Source organism: Sebastes umbrosus, chromosome 1, assembly GCF_015220745.1.
Source record: "Sebastes umbrosus isolate fSebUmb1 chromosome 1, fSebUmb1.pri, whole genome shotgun sequence".
Classification (NCBI taxonomy): domain Eukaryota; kingdom Metazoa; phylum Chordata; class Actinopteri; order Perciformes; family Sebastidae; genus Sebastes; species Sebastes umbrosus.
Window position 1 is genome coordinate 12,796,210 of NC_051269.1, and position 16,534 is coordinate 12,812,743.

The window sequence follows — 16,534 nt, forward strand, 5'->3', positions numbered from 1 at the left end:
AAAAGAAACACGAGACTAATTTCTACGACTACAAGAGGACGTGCATTGACAGCATGGATACAAAAGGGTCCAACACAACTGAAAGGAAAGGTAGAGCAGAAGGTGAGCACCCATGATAGGAGGCAGTAGGAGAATGGAGAAGGTAAGGGGAGACCAAAAAGTCACGACAGAAAGAGGTCAGAGATCAGAGGTTTTTGTCAACCTACCATTAATTAGGCTGGCACTGCCAGGGGCATTAATGCCTGCAGCCCCATCCGTGGCTATAGTTGCGATGGGGTGGATAGGGGGATGGGAGCAGTCTAGCCAGTAACAATGAAGGCCGAACACAAATGAACAAAAACACACACACGCACGCGCCCACACACAAACACACGCATGTGCACACACAAGACAATGAACAGAAATAACATGGTTATAGCACATTTAAGAGTTTCAGCATATGTAGACTGTATGTGAATAATAAAGATTAGTGTTGTGATCAGTATGGTTTAAACAAATTTGAATGTATGTATTATTTCTGTAATCGTACGTATGTTATGTAATTTAATAAATGTTGGGTTAATAAAACAAACAAGTGTAACATTGGACAGACATGTAACATGAAATCTGAACATAACATGTGTAAAAACAATATAACAAAATGTGAAACCAGAGCTACAAAAAAAGAAACAAACCTATTGTTTGTACGTTGATTTTACAAATAGTTGTTTCACCATACTGAATGCACTGTATATAATCTTGCATATGTAGTAAACAATAGTGATAGACTGCATTTATCGTCATTTTTGTTCTTCCTAATTTGTTGCAATGTAAAGTTCATTTAAACCATGTTATTCATGTAATATCTGTTAGCATCACAAAATCAAAATTTGAGCAGCAAATCTGAAACAAATGAGCTAAAAGGTGTTGCATAAACGAAACGTAAAAGGGTCAACGTATTAGAAAGAAGGGAAATACACATGTTCCAACCAGTTAAGTGACAGGGCTAATTCATTTTACTAGAGTAAATATGAGAGGGTATTTTTTGCCTTAGCGCCCCCTGTAGTTACAATTGTGGTTTTCAAAACCTGGAATGGATCTCACAAGGATTTGTTAATGTCTTTTGACAGCAGTCACATAAACTATGATTACTGGGAAAAGGAAATTCAATTGAAGGTCAATAATTGTTTTTATGTGTCCTTTTGGGTTGTGTGTCTAGAGTTCATTGATAACAAAAACACATTGACTCACAGCAGCTAGGAAGTTTTATCACAATTCTATACTTAATTTATTATCTCATTGAAAAGCAATTGCTTCCTTTAATGGCACAGCACCCCACTGATTTCAGTGCAAATTATTGATGCAATCATGAGTAGTGTTTTGTCAGAAAATCCATCTGAGTAATAATACAGTCTGCTGATATGACCCTTTATAAACGTCTGAGTTGCCAAAGGTAATCTTAACTTTAACAAATTATATTCATGTAGTCTATTTACAACTTTAAATTAAGTTGTTAAAGTTGTACTAAGTAGGCCGGCTATATATGAAGTATTGAGTTCATGATGTATTGTAGGGTCTTTTTTTGTAAGATTTAAACAGAAATTTCTAGCAGTGAAACTTTGAAAATACCAATTTTGATAAAATCTGCAACTTGAATGTGTGAGTGTGAGTGAATTTAGTTAAATAGTTAAATGACTGCATCCCTGAGCAATATACAATATGCTGTTGAAGCACTACAATTCAAGATGTAGATCGAAAGAAGAACATGTATAGTATTTGTTAGTGTTCAGATCAGAGGAAGAAAGTATTATCCAAAGGATATTTTTTATTGTTGCCTCATATAAGGTAACAATTCTGAGAAAGCACTGAAGCAAAATGCTTGTAAACATGTAGTATGTATCCATGCATGCTACTGGGGTACCTGCTCATTGAAACTACAGAGCTGTCCAAAGAGGCCCTGGTACTGTAACACTACTCATGTTAAAATATGTATAAGATGTAAAAATAACATCGTACAAAAGCTCATACTGTCTACTTCACTCTCTACTGCTGGTACATGTGCTGTACACCTGCGAGGCTGTCGCTCTCATGTCATTGTTCTGTAAAAACAGAAATGAGATGAGTCTGACAGCCTTTGTTTACTCGTGGCATTCAATACGTCTCTGAAACAGGACTGTTGTTGAATGCTAGCTAGTTAGTTTGATGAGTGCAGTGCCTGTTATATGGGGAGAGGATTATGCATTGTGAAATGTGTCATCTGTCAACACTTAAAAAGATGCAGTGTTGTGAGGATGAGGCTTCTCTTTTTAAGTGAGGAATTAAACTGAGGGAAGGGTGCTCGGCTACAGAGGAGGGGTGGAGAGTAGCGGTGGTTTATTGGGGATCGTGAGGGGTTAAAGGTCAAAGGGATCAAGTACCACTCCCGGGGGTCAGAGAAAGGTGATACTCTACCTGTATTCTGGTGTCCGTCTGCCACTGCCCCTCCTTCGAGGTGAATTTGGAACGATAAGAGAGTAAGGACAATGATGCACCTGAACCCACAGAACCTGGATACTGCAGCTCACTAATGTACCACCAATACTCTTTTCATACAGTATTTATACACATTCAGCAAAGAGGCTCACTGTCAGGTACAGTACTACGAATACCTACAAAAGGTGGAAATTTGTTCATTTGTTTATTCTTTATAACATGGTTAAAAACACTGATATTATGCAATGAGCGTACACAGACTTTCAGGACATAAGGTAATGAAAGGACAAAAGCTTTTTCAAGGGTACGTTGTTGAGCAACACTGACAAAAAAAACAAATTACCTCAGTTCTCCTGAAGCAACTGGAGAAAATCTTGCATGTTTATAAAAAGATATATATTATTTGATGATCCTACCTTTCTTTTCTTTCTTCTCCTCTTCCTCTGGGCCGGCCCCCAGCAGGGTGAAGATGATTCCAGTCTGAGAGTTGACACCGACAGCAGTCACCAACATGCGCCCTGACCCCTCCATCACATGGGTGCCTGGAGAAAGCAAAGCAGGGTTTTAAGAGGTATTCCAGCTAGATTAGATATATTCTCAGTGTTTGCTAACATTCTTTGTGTTTCTGCCATGATCGTGTGCCTTTGTTAAAATAAGGGCTGTCAAAATTAATGCAATGATAACACGTTAACTAACATGTAATTTGTTTAACGCCACTAATTTCTTTAACGCATTAATGCAACTTGCGATTTTTAGGTTGTAGCGGGCTCAGTTTCAAAGCTAGAGAGAAGATACTGGCATCATATGAAACAATAAAAACAGAAAGAATCTATTGAAAATAATGCAAATAATGCTCCAAACTTATGCTAAATTTTGTGCGAGGTCCCTTGAACTCTGACCTCAAAATATGTGAATGTAAATGGGTTCCATGGGTACCCACGAGTCTCCCCTTTATGATAATCACATGCAGTTTGGGGCAAGTCATAGTTTAGTCAGCACACTGACACACTGAGAGCTGTTGTTGCCTGTTGGGCTGCAGTTTGCCCTGTTATGATTTGAGCATATTTTTATGCTAAATGCAGTACCTGTGAGGGTTTCTGGACGATATTTGTCATTGTTTTGTGTTGTTAATTGATTTCCAATAATAAATATATACATACATTTGCATAAAGCAGCATATTTGCCCACTCCCATGTTAATAAGAGTATTAAACACTTGACAAATCTCCCTTTAAGGTACATTTTGAAAAGCTAAAAAAAACTTAAGATTCATTTGCAATCAATCGCAATTAATCATGGACAATCATGCAATTTATCATGACTAAACATTTTAATCGATTGAAAGCCTAAACATGGGATCTGCAACCTTTTTTTAAATGATTTTTGCCATATCAACATTAAGGTCAATTATAACACCACATCAAAATGTAACTCTTCAACGGATCTGTAATTTTATTCCATATATATATAGGCAACTTGAATAGCAGCTTTTTTTAAAAACTATTTCTCCCATAATCAGGATATTGTAATTATATAGAGAGCAGTATACAAGAAGGCTGCCATCCTGCCAATATCCACATCTGAGTTGAAATCATTCCAACCTTCCACCAATCTTGTTCATCAGCAATACATTTTAATTTAAATAGCTGTATTTTTGTACCCCCTGTGGTTACAAAGTATATGCACAGTTTCCATTCTGCGAAGACGGCAACGAGTACCAGTCAATTAGAGGCAGAGTAGGGCAGTTTTCATGGAATGCGGGTCAATCAAACCCGAGCAACTGCCAATGGCAGTGAAAGCGGTAATTTGGCATGCGGATGAGAGGGCACTTCAACATTTCCAAAAAACTCTCTTGCACACTTATTGCTAGTGTGCCATTGGTTAAGCTGCCACCATTGGCATGCGTGCCTAAGGTTGCTGGCCCATGATCTAATCTCATCATCCCTACGTATAATGGTGAAATTGAATAATTTCCGTACAGCATGAAAGTGTGAAAGTATTCATTGGCTTACAGTGTGTTCCTATTTCATAGTACAGTATCCTCTAGTAGCACCTACTGTATGAGTGACTTGTGTGGTCAATCAAGAACATTTGATTGGTTGCACTCATAGGTTGCCTTGGTTATATATTGATTCAGTATCAATATATGAAACACCATTAAAGCCAAATGTTAGTGCTTTATTCTCATTCCCTTATTTTTAAATCCAATGTGCTGGAGTAGAGAGTCAAAAGCAGTAAAAACCTGTCACTGTGAAAATGTGTGCCGACTGCACTACACGTCTGTGCGTGTGTATGTGTACAGAATGCACACGCAGAACATTATTAACCTTTGGGAGAATAAGTAGATGTGGGTGAAAATGAGGCTAATTAAAGAAGACAGCAAAAAGGCACACAGCTAATTATCCACAGGGAAAAAATACTAAGATGTGAGATCAGATTAACCCACGTTTCTGTTATCAGTGATATTCTTTAAGAATCCTACAGCTGCAAATTCTAGTGTCTCTGCTGCAGCAAACTAATATAGAGGGAAAGTAGATTAAAAAATAAGGTCTTCCAGGCTGTCGCCAGTGTCTTCTGCATTGATATTTAGATTATAATTAACAACCTTTTGTATTCTGTCTGAGGTAACGCCTTGACTGTGATTTATAATTAATTTGGTTTTCACTCTATATTCTGCAAAAGGAGCTAGGCAGACCAATCCTAATCCCAATAAGTAACAGCAGACAAACCTCAATATTTAAACAACCTGAAACAGTTGTCTGAGGCTTTTTTAATTGGTCATAAACATTACATGGTTGCCTCTGAAATAATTGTAAAAAAAAAAGTCATGATTATTACGTAAACATTTAGCTGGATCATTTGTAAGAATCTAGTGTACTCTTGGTAGTTTCTCAGCATTACCGACCCTACCTTTAATTGCCTTTCTATTTTGTACATAAATTAACATTTACATTTAAGATGTAAAGAAATGCAGATCAATACATACACAAAATGATATTGTAGTTGAGTGGATCAATCAAAGTTGCTAACTCAGCAGGAAGCCAGACAGAGGAGGTGAACATGTAAGAGGTGAGTCCTCGAGTCCCCCTCCTATGTTTTTGTCCCTTCCTCCTTTACACAACAGCATTGCATGCAGAGGACTTGACTGTGACCTGCAGCATACACCCATCCATTGATTAGCAACTTACCAGACAGCAGCATGGGGTCCTTGTCTGCACACTTCTTGACGTGGTCGGACTCTCCGGTCAGTGATGACTCATCAATCTTCAAGTCATTGCCCTGAATCAGTATTCCATCAGTAGGAAGCAGATCACCTGCAACAATAGAAATGGCAGAGTTGCTATCTGCAGTGGATTTATTTACATTTTCTGGAATTGATATTGATTGATATATTGCCTTACACAACAAAATAGTTCAGATAACTCCAAAGATTAGTTTATTTAAGGCAGGATAGAGTGTGACGACGGTAGAGACAGAGGATGTGCACGTGTTTCTCCGTGTAGGGGTCTGTCTGCAGCTAATTCATTTCTCAACATTAACTTAATGTTGCTTAAATCTATTTAATTGCTTAAGGTGGACTTCAGAACTTTAATCCCCCTCTGGAAATGAGGTAGAAGTCTATTTTCAGCCACTGAACCATAGAAATTAATTTACACAGAACAATGGACGAGCCAATTGAGGAAGTCAGCAGGCACGTCCAACCACACCAAAGCTATCTAAATGTTCTGGAAAGTTTGGTCAATTTTAGTTAACTCTAAAATATGTTTCAAATAAAGCCACGGTTGAAGTCAGAAATGAGTTGAGTGAGTTTTGAAGTAGTAAGAAAAGGGCAAACTGGATAGATAGTTAGCATCACTGAATACCTTGCATACTGCTACAAAACAATGTGTAATCTTTAAAGTTCAAGATTAATGGTACACAGAAAACTAAAGGTGGCAATTACACCTTTATGTCCCCTGAAATATATTACTATGCAGAAAACATTACTGGTGTCATGGAGCTAACTGGATTAAGCCAGAAAATCCTTCATTGATAACTTGTTTGTTAATATTTGCCTGTGTTTGCTTCAGAATGAATTTGTAGTTTACTCCACTTACTGTATGTCATAAACTCTAACACAGACACATTTTGTCAATCTCCTCACACCTACCGTATTTGATCTGTGCGATATCCCCCACCACTATGTCCGACACGGGCAACTGTATGACCTGGCTACCGCGGACCACCTGGAATTTCTGCTCCTGCTCGATGCGGCTCTGCAGCCCGCGGAACTGCTTCTCCTTCGACCAATCGTTGAAGGCCGTCACCAGCACCACACACACCACAGACAACAGAATAGCTGCTCCCTCGATCCAGCCGGCATCCGCCTCGCCTTCGTCCTCTACCCCGCCTCCTGCCGCGCCACAGGCTACAGTTTGGTAACGGTGACAAGAAGGAGAAGGGGAACATTATACAGGTGTCATTATACATTTTGCAAGCGCGCTGTGTTTTCATATGGACTGCAAGTAGTCTGTAGACACACACTTACACACAGAGTATGAACACTTCATAATAAAAGACACGCAAAGGGATGTAATCAAAACCAACACTCAGGTGAATATATGTAATTTCCCTGCTTGTGTACAATATATGCAATATAAAAGACAACGCTAAAAACAAAATAAAATGAATTCTGGCTGAAATGACCTTCAGAGAATTCACTTCTCCTCGCTTCTTCATTCATTTGCTCCACTTCAAATGAATGCCCTGCAGTCTACTGGTTGTGCACTGACAGAATGATACAAGGCCTATTCCCAATCCTCCTCGTGCTGCTTCATGTAATACTCTGGGAGCCATTGTGCCCTACACTCACTACCTTGGCTAGCTGACTTCAAAAGCCCACGGTGGGGTGATTTGCTTTGGACAATAAAACACTTGCAGCTCACAAGGGAACTAGTGTAGACCCCATATTATAGACATTACATGTGAAAGGTCTGATTTAAACAAGAACTAGACTCCAAGAGGCAATCTGGACTTACTGTTGCAGTACAAAGGGGTTCCAATCAATATGATGTTCATTAAGTGGATATACTGCATACACTCACAGAACACACCCTCCTTGATCTGTAAGACTAATACTGTTGTACTATATATAATACTAATGTACTCGTGCATTCATGTAGGTTTTGGCAAAAAGAGAGATATTTAAGGCATTTAATAATTCTGTTATTATCTATCATTATTTATCTTATCTATAATTCATAATATTGAATATAATTTATTACGTGGCGTTGTTGAATACTCGATTCTGATTGGTCAATCACGGCATTCTACGGTCTGTTATTTCTTTATAGCAGACTGTTGCTATGTATAACAGACCGTTGCTATGGGTGCAGTTTGGATGTCGGACTCTGGCGGACATTTTTTGTGTGAAATTATTGATTTCTTAAGTAAGTAGCTGTGTAATAAGCAAGATAATGTACAGCGTGCCGGTCATTGTTGTGAAATAAACCCCTTCAGGCCGATGCTCTGTCGGGGTTTATTTCACAACAATGACTGGCACGCTGTACATTATCCTTTACATATTAAATATCGTTCCTTGTATGTATTTAATTGTTATTTGTTTGTTTATTTTCTTCAGTTTGTCATGTTTTGTCAAGGAAAATGGAAATGTAAACCAACTTTTATTGTCACACGTTGTATTAATTAATTAATTATTATACCTAGCACAGCACACGGTGAAATTTAGTCTCCGCATTTAACCAATCCTAGTATTAGGAGAAGTGGGGAAGCTACTATACAGCGCCTGGGAAGCAGTTTGGGGGTCCGGTGCCTTGCTCAAGGGCATCTCAGCAGTGCCCAGGAGGCCAACTGGCATCTCTCCAGCTACCAATCCACAGTCCGTGTGGAGACTTGAACCGGCAAGCTTTCGGTTCCCAAGCCAAGTCCCCACAGGCTGAGCTCCTGCTGCCCAGAAGTAACCTATCTCCTTAAAAGATATGCAACAGTATATTTAGATTGGCATGGGTGTGATACGTGGGACCATTTTATTATCTTGCAAAAAAAACAACGGTTAATAAAGCCTCTTACTAAGAAGCAAAGATTTCATGTAGAAAAAAGAATATTACCATTTATTTATTTTTCCACAATAAACAAATACTAATAAATGATAGCAGTGTATATGCAAGTTCAGCCTGTTCTGCTTGCTCACTGCAGCGCATTGACAGAAAGTAGTCCTGTCCTATAGTAGCTGTCCGTGGTTCTGATTGTACAGCTCTTAGCATCTAGACATGTGCATGTGTACACAAACTGTGTTCTTGTCTCTCTCATGGAAAGAGACACACAATCATGCAGCACATTAGTAGCTGTCCATGGTGCTGAAGTTCCAAAATTGTGCAACACCCAAGCACAAAGCACAAAATATAATGCCATTTAACTTTTATGATTGGTTGAGATGTAAATTAATAAATACATGTCTCTAAGCTTCGAAGACACTTCATCACACCATGTTGGTTTCTATGTTTACTTATTTTCTTCGTATTGTTTCAGGGCTTTATTTTGTTGCATGTCTTGTGTTTGATGCAGACGCAATTAACAGCCTCTTCATTCAGCTGCAGCCAGGCTGTTTCATATGTAAATGAGAATTAAAGTCATCCCACCACCTTCTATTTCTGGACCGTTGAGCTTTTTTTGACCTATTAATAAACAAAACAGTAAACCAGCACTGTGAGATGTGTGCTTGTGTATACATGCATGTGTGTGATATTTGCTTTTGCCATAAATCAGTATAGAAATGTTTATGGGCTGCAATTAAATTATTTTCTTCGACATGAAGTTGACGTATTTTTTGTGTATTATTGTTTTATTATACATATAGTCATTATCTTCAATGATTCAACTTCCAGTTAGGTTACTTCATATGTACTGTTGCTATCATTAGTCAAATTTATTATACCAAGAAACAACCCTTGAGTTGTATCATCCCTAAGACAGTAAATTCAGTCGTACAATATCTTACCATACTACACATTTATGTCTCTCTTTAATAGCCAAATTTGAGGGATCATTGCCAGAAATGTTTGATTATATTAAATATTTGAGTGAAAAAAGGGGTTAGTTTTGCTCTTGTTAAAGTGCCACTCTGAAAACTCTGCATGTCGTCAAAACATCCTTCCATCCCTGTGGCCTCATATCTGTCTCTCCTCTGTTATGCACACGTCCTTTTGGTGTTTTTCTGAATTAGGTGGTTCAAATTGGTATGCACTCACATCTTTCTGAATCGCTCTGCTATTTACATCTATTCATATCCGCAGGAGTTTATGTGCTAATTTAGATTCATATATATTCATATCATTCAAATATGAGAAGAGACTTGCATATTGGCACCATTTTTTGCCTCAAGTTAAAGAGAAGCTTGATTATGTATCTGTAGATGGATGCAGTTATTAGCATAATGATTCCTCTGGCCGTTTCTCTGCTTTATCTGGAGAGCTCACTCAGAAATCAATGCAGCTGAAAGGAAGCAAAGAAAAGAAGCAGAGTATGAAGTAAGATCAAATTCCAATTAACCAATAATTTTACTACCTGAGTATCTGGCTGACTCATTAAATCATTCATTTACTCACTAATTAACCAACATTTAATCGTCACCAATCAACTGATAAATGTATTAATCATCTGATTAACTACCCACACATGTGTGATAATGGTAACCTTTTTCTTCTTTCTCTGGTATTTCTTCCTTCATGAGACTTTTTAAACCCCTTAAAATGATGACTGGTCCCCTTGGCAGGGTAACTGAATTCCATTACTGTGATAATGCTGGGAGCAATGACTGATGTTGCTGACTCAGCACCTCGTTATGGTCTCTGTCTTCATTTCCTGTTTCACGGCTCACAGGGCTGATGTATGGGCACTGGGTGCTCAAGGTTATTTCTCTGCTCAACACTTCATTAACCTTCCCGGTACTTTTCATAGGCACATTTAACACACACACACACACATGCACACAAATCACCCCAATGCTCGATGAGTCGCTTGATCTCTTGAGGCAGGTCACAAACAATGTGTGACCTGCCTCACCAATTAAAAAGTGTGTGTGAATGCATGTAGGTGTAAGTGTGTCAGCGAGTGGCAGTAATGTCAGAGGAAGTGATGTCAGTGGGCCAATGCAATTACAGCCCTTTGCTGTCCTCTGCAGTAGTGGAGATACCTGTGAGATCACTGTTGTAGCGTGTGTCCGTCTGTCTGTCTCAAGACCTCGAAAACAAACGACGAGAGAGAATTTTAAAGTAAAGTGATGCTTCACTCACACTCTCCGCTGCTCTCTCCGGGAGGGTGGTAGAAGGAGAGTCCCAGGGAGATCAGGGCAGCAAGCTCCAGGATGATGAGGGTGACGTCCTGCAGGGCCTCCCATACCAGCTGCAGGAAGGTTTTTGGCGTCTTTGGAGGTATCAGGTTTTTACCATATATTTCTTTTCTCTTGTCCAGGTCAGTCTGGGTACCTGCGAGACCTGAGAGAGTGAGAAAGAGAAGAAGAGAGGGGGAAAGAGTTGGAGATTAGTACAATGCATCACGATACAATCATCATCAGTGTGTGTAGGATATTCTTACTGATGTACTGCAGTGAGTTTTATATTGTATACAGGGTTAACATTACAACAACAAACAACAATTTGCTTTATTGCTACATTTGATCCAACACATTACCATTTTTATATGTAAATGCACAGCTAGAAACTGCAGATTTCTTACTTTCCTTTTGCCTTTCTTCTCCCTTTTTCACTCTCACACCACACTCGATCCATCCCTAATTACCAGTTTGAGTCATGGTGGGCCACGGCTCTGCGTTCCTTATATAATTCTGCCCAAGAGACAAGGGCCTTGTGCTCTGACCTCATACACCTCCTCATACACCATGAACTACTGTATATAAATATCGTTGGCTCTTTTATCTGAAGATCTTCATACTGGCTCGAGGGACAATTTACTTTTAGAATACTGTCCAGAAGATTATTCTCATGCAGTAGCTAAAATAATGTGCAGAAAGGGTCTGTTACATCAGTGCTTTGGCAAGAGCAATGGTTGAAATCGTAATCCAAATAGCATTAACACAAATGAGTAGCTTTTTGTGTGCAATTGTCCTTTTCTTTTCAATTTCTTTTTTAAAGATGCATTATGTAATTTTTCAATATGGATGATTTAGAATAATATAACAATACATTTTGTGCATGTGGATCATTATATTCAACAGTATGTTAAATATCAACATAACAGGGTTGAGCCTGTGGTTGATTTAACCAGGGTTGATCCTGTGTCTTTTATCTGCTTTACAATCTAAATTAATGGACCTTGAATTGGGTCTACTTTGCCTAAACTATTGTTCTTCATATTAAGTCATGTAGTTAAGTATGTTAAGTTATTTTTATAAAACAGTCACTATATCCTGACAGTAGTGCATGAGTCAGGTAATCTGACAAAAATCATGTTCCTCTCTGTCCTCCGGTGCTCCTAATGGCATCCGCAAGATTTTACAGACCGGAGGAAAACAACCAATCAGAGCTGAGCGCCAGTCTGCCGTCTCTGAGCAGCTGACAATCACTCACAAACTCCGATCAAACAGTCAAACTAGGCAGCGCTGATCAAATATGAATCAATATTCTGTTATTGTAATGCCTATTTCTCTCCTCAAATGTTTTCAGAAACATCTTGTAGTGTACTGTTTAGCTGTAAAATGAGAAAGTTTGTGACCCGGCAGCCATGTTGAGATCAGTTGAGGAAATACCAAGCACCGCCCACCAGCCGGAGAACACTTTCTCATTGACCGTTTGATTGGAGTTTGCGAGTCATTGACAGCTGCCTCTGTTGAATGAACAGCCAATAGGAACACTCTCTCTCTGAAATGACCTGTGATTGGTCAAAGTCTCCCGCCAAGGGCTAGATTTTTTAAAGCCTGAAAACAGAGCCATGAGGAGGTGCAGAAGTCTAGTTTTCTCTCAGAACACTTGAATTACAATATGCTGAATTTTTGCCCAATGATGCCAAAACATTCTGCCTACTGCACATTTAAATCAGATTTATTACCCATGCAAAATAATGTTGATTATTGCTGATATTGTTTCTGACTGACTGATTAAACACTTAAAAGTGAAGTAGGCAAGATTGGAGCAAATATGATTAAAACAAGTTATTTAATGTCAGAAATAATGAAAAATGAAATTTATAATTTCCCAGAGTCTGAGGTGACATTTTTAAATTGCTTGTTTTATGTGATCGACAGTCCAAAACCCATTTTTGCTTGGTAAATGACTGTGTAATTTTCTACTAATCACATTATGAAAGATTGTAATGTGAACAATTTACACTTACAGAACATTATGTTCTGTGTGAAAGGGTTGAGTTTGTATGATTACAACAATCAAATTACAACCTCATTTGACATAATTGTACTGGGGTTGATTTTATATATTTGATCTGCATTGTAATATTACATAATGGGCCTTAAAATTGAGTAAAACTCGCCCAAACTATTGTTCTTTATAGTTATAAATGTTCATATATTAAATTACATTTATTACAGCTACAATACAAATCTGCATCGCTGAGAAACTGCTGTGAACTCTAATCTATATCTACATCAAACCTTCACAGAGCTATGGAGTTAGCATCAAGCGTACTAACAGCAATGTAAATGTATCTTCAGTTAAAATGATTCATAAACGATGTCTATCAAGCTACATTATTAGTTTCTATCTGGCTGCTTTTCAGTGTAGTACTATTATCTGGTTGCTGAGCGCTCAGCACACATAGTGTGTATTCAGCGTCTCTGTGTCTCTCTCCCTCTCAGCCACAGCAGACATTACCACAGCATTATGTCATGCATGGTGCGTCACTGGGTCTCCCAGGAGTGGCCCTGGATTGCACCTGATAACATCGCTGCTGCATGACTCTGTTTCACATGTGAATGCAAATGACAGTGAGATGACTTATTAACATCTGCAGAGAATAACTGATGATCCGTATCGTCCCTCCGACGTCGGGGGAAGAGGAACAAAGAAAGAGAATGACAGAGTTGTTGTGTGAAAAGCGAAACAAGAAATGACAGAAAATCGAGAACGGAGATCCGTTTGACTTGCTTGAGAAAGAGAGATAGAGCGACAGAGATGGAGAAGGAGAGGACAGAAGGAGGGCAGCCTGAAAAGAGAACAATTCCCAGCTCCTACGTAGGAGAATGCCCTGGTTACAAATAGATCAGTCTATAAATAGCCTCATTATCCATTCTCTTTTAATTGTCTCTGTGAGAGGACCTAGCGTGCTCTCCCATTGATCTCCACAGCACCCTGCCTCACATCACACACAAACATGACTGTGTGTCCCCATGCCTGTTTGTGTGTGTGTGTATGGGTCTGTGAGTCGTGACTGCCTGCACGTGCTGTGTGTGTGTGAGTGTGTAATAAGGCTGGCTAAGCATGCCGGCAGTTGCTTGCACTATCACACGGTAAAACTAGAGCTGATATATAATCAGGCTCAGATACACACACACACATAAAAATGCACGCACAAGTGCAGATGCACATATTTATACATATCCACATTGTGTAGAACCCCGTCTATCTTTTAAGCTAAGTCAGGAGCACATCAAATTTGACATTCACTCATATTTCTACCCAATACTGAAATCACTGAACAACAAATACATATGCTAATCCTCCCACTTCATATTTCTAGTGTCCGTCCAGAGGCAGGGGAGTTAGTTATAGCATGCAAATGCACCATTCTGCATAAGGGCAGCAATTATTTCACATTAAATACCACATACTGAATATTCTTTAGCTATTTTCTACCGAGTGGTGGTTACATCTGTGTACGAGATGGTGCATCAGTTCAGCATGACATCTAACCTTATTAAATGTTTCAACTTCTCAAACGCCCTTGAGATGTGAGCTGCGCTCTAATCAATCTCCGTAATCATTAAAAACTCATCGCTTCCTGGAAAATCCTCTGCTACATTATCATTCCTTCCTGGATAGCTGATTGCAACGCTGCTTAAGATTCATTTGCCAGATTATAAAATATTGTAGGCTAAATACTGTCAGCCCACCTAACTGCTCTGGCAGTGGATTTTGAGGAGGCAGTGAGAGGGCAGGAAAACTGTGGCGATACACAGATGAGTCACAACAATCTCACAGAGGATTAAGGGTGATTGCAAAGGAGTCTTTGTGCTAGAGTCCATCACCGAGCAGTGAAGCCTGAACAGACTGCATACCCAATGTACAGATGGGAATAATGGATAGGGGACTCCTCCTGGTACTATATAATGGCTGGGTAATTTATTTATCAGAGCTCATTGTAATTGTTCTAATCAAGGTTCAAACAGTAAAAGCCTTTTAGAAAGGAAATTTGAGTCCACCTATAAAAAGATGATGCACTATTAGCATTAGATTGACTTCCTCTTTAGATCGTCAGCTTATGGACTTAAAACAAACAGTGGGCATGCGGGTGACTCAGCAGATTAAGTAAAAGCCATTTACTGTACCAGAAATGCATCCCGCGGTTTAATCTTATTTGTGAATTTGGTTGCATGCCATCGAATCACTCAGTTTTTCAGTCACTTTGCACTGAATACTAGCTAATTAAGCAGGCTCGCTTAATAATAAACCACATTTGGCCATACTTGACTGTGAGCATTAGATGGCTACAGTTAGAATTTTTATTGCCAATTAGAAAACTTACGACTATGGTATTAATCATGAAAGGGACTGTGCCATAAATAATCTGTATGGGCGTCGTTGGCCGTCTGGGTTCAGGAGCCAAGAAGAGTCTGTGACTCTGTAATGACTAATGAGCCTCTCTACTCTTAAATCATTTTAGAAACCTGACCATGAAGTTTGGCATAGGGACAACACTAATGTAATGATAATAATATACTATATCATTAAAGATACAATGATTAGAATCTGGCTTCAACTTCTCTGGACTCTTCTCCATTGATTAATCTCTTTATTACTTTTATGATTTAACATACATTGTTTAGTCTATTAAATGTAAAGAAAAAAGTAAAAAAAATAGTGACATCTGATTATTTTGTGGACCCAACAATCCCAAACCTAAAGATATTTAGGTCAAAGATTATGAAATAAAACAGAAAAGCAGCAAATGTTCACCTTGAGAAGCTAGAAAACGCAAATATTTGGGATTTTCTTAATATATGAGTTAATTGATTATCACATCTGCTGTCAACTAACTTCCTGTCAACTGACGAATTGTTTGGATTAAGGCTGTCAATCGATTAAAATATTTAATTGCGCTTATTCGCATTATTGTCTATAGTTAATTGCGATCAATCGCAAATTAATCACACATTTTTTATCTGTTCAAAATGTACCTTAAAGGGAGATTTATCAAATATTAAATACTCTTATCAACATGGGAGTGGGAAAATATGCTGCAAATGTACAACACAAAACAATGACAAATACTGTCCAGAAACCCTCGCAGGTACTGCATTTAGCATAAAAACAAATATGCTCAAATCATAACATGGCAAACTGCAGCCCAACAGGCAACAACAGCTGTCAGTGTGTCAGTGTGTTGACTTGACTATGACTTGCCCCAAACTGCATGTGATTATTATAAAGTTGGCATGTCTGTAAAGGAGAGAAAATGGCCATGACAGTATGTCCTCGCCAAAATGTAGCGTAAGTTTGGAGTGCTATTTAACCTCTTTTACTACAGTATAGTTGGTATCAATGGATTCCTTAGGTTTTTTAGTTTCACGTGATACCAGTATCTTAACTCTAGCTTTAAAACCGAGCCCGCTACAACCTCCAAAAGATTGATTGCGTTAATGCGTTAAAGAAATCAATGGCGTTAAAACATATTTGTTATTATCGCGTTAACTTTGACAACCCTAGTTTGAATAGATTACAGAATTATTATTATTTACAAATCTTGGAACCCATCGCCTATCAGTCTGACGGCAGATAAGCCTCTGGGGGCTAAGGGGCTACTGTATATTTCTTGGGTAGTCAGCAGATATCCAGGCCAAGACTTTTTCCGTGTGCTGCTCATTGTTTACAGTCCTATTAACAACTGAGATTGAACTG

General features: G+C 38.7%; 1 protein-coding gene across 15 annotated transcripts in view; it reads right to left on the minus strand.

Annotated features, from left to right (window-relative positions):
- atp2b2 (ATPase plasma membrane Ca2+ transporting 2) overlaps nucleotides 1–16,534 on the minus strand; it is a 159,522-nt gene that overhangs the window by 45,528 nt on the left and 97,460 nt on the right. For 9 of the 15 annotated variants that reach the window (XM_037794094.1, XM_037793327.1, XM_037793093.1 and 6 more), the window contains 6 exons: nucleotides 10,742–10,942; nucleotides 6,601–6,858; nucleotides 5,639–5,764; nucleotides 2,868–2,993; nucleotides 2,431–2,463; nucleotides 207–299 (listed from right to left, as the gene is read on the minus strand). In XM_037794094.1, the coding sequence (XP_037650022.1) occupies nucleotides 207–299; nucleotides 2,431–2,463; nucleotides 2,868–2,993; nucleotides 5,639–5,764; nucleotides 6,601–6,858; nucleotides 10,742–10,942 (837 nt within the window). The remainder of the gene's footprint in view (nucleotides 1–206; nucleotides 300–2,430; nucleotides 2,464–2,867; nucleotides 2,994–5,638; nucleotides 5,765–6,600; nucleotides 6,859–10,741; nucleotides 10,943–16,534) is intronic. The other 6 variants (XM_037793401.1, XM_037793866.1, XM_037793781.1 and 3 more) reach the window with 3 other exon arrangements.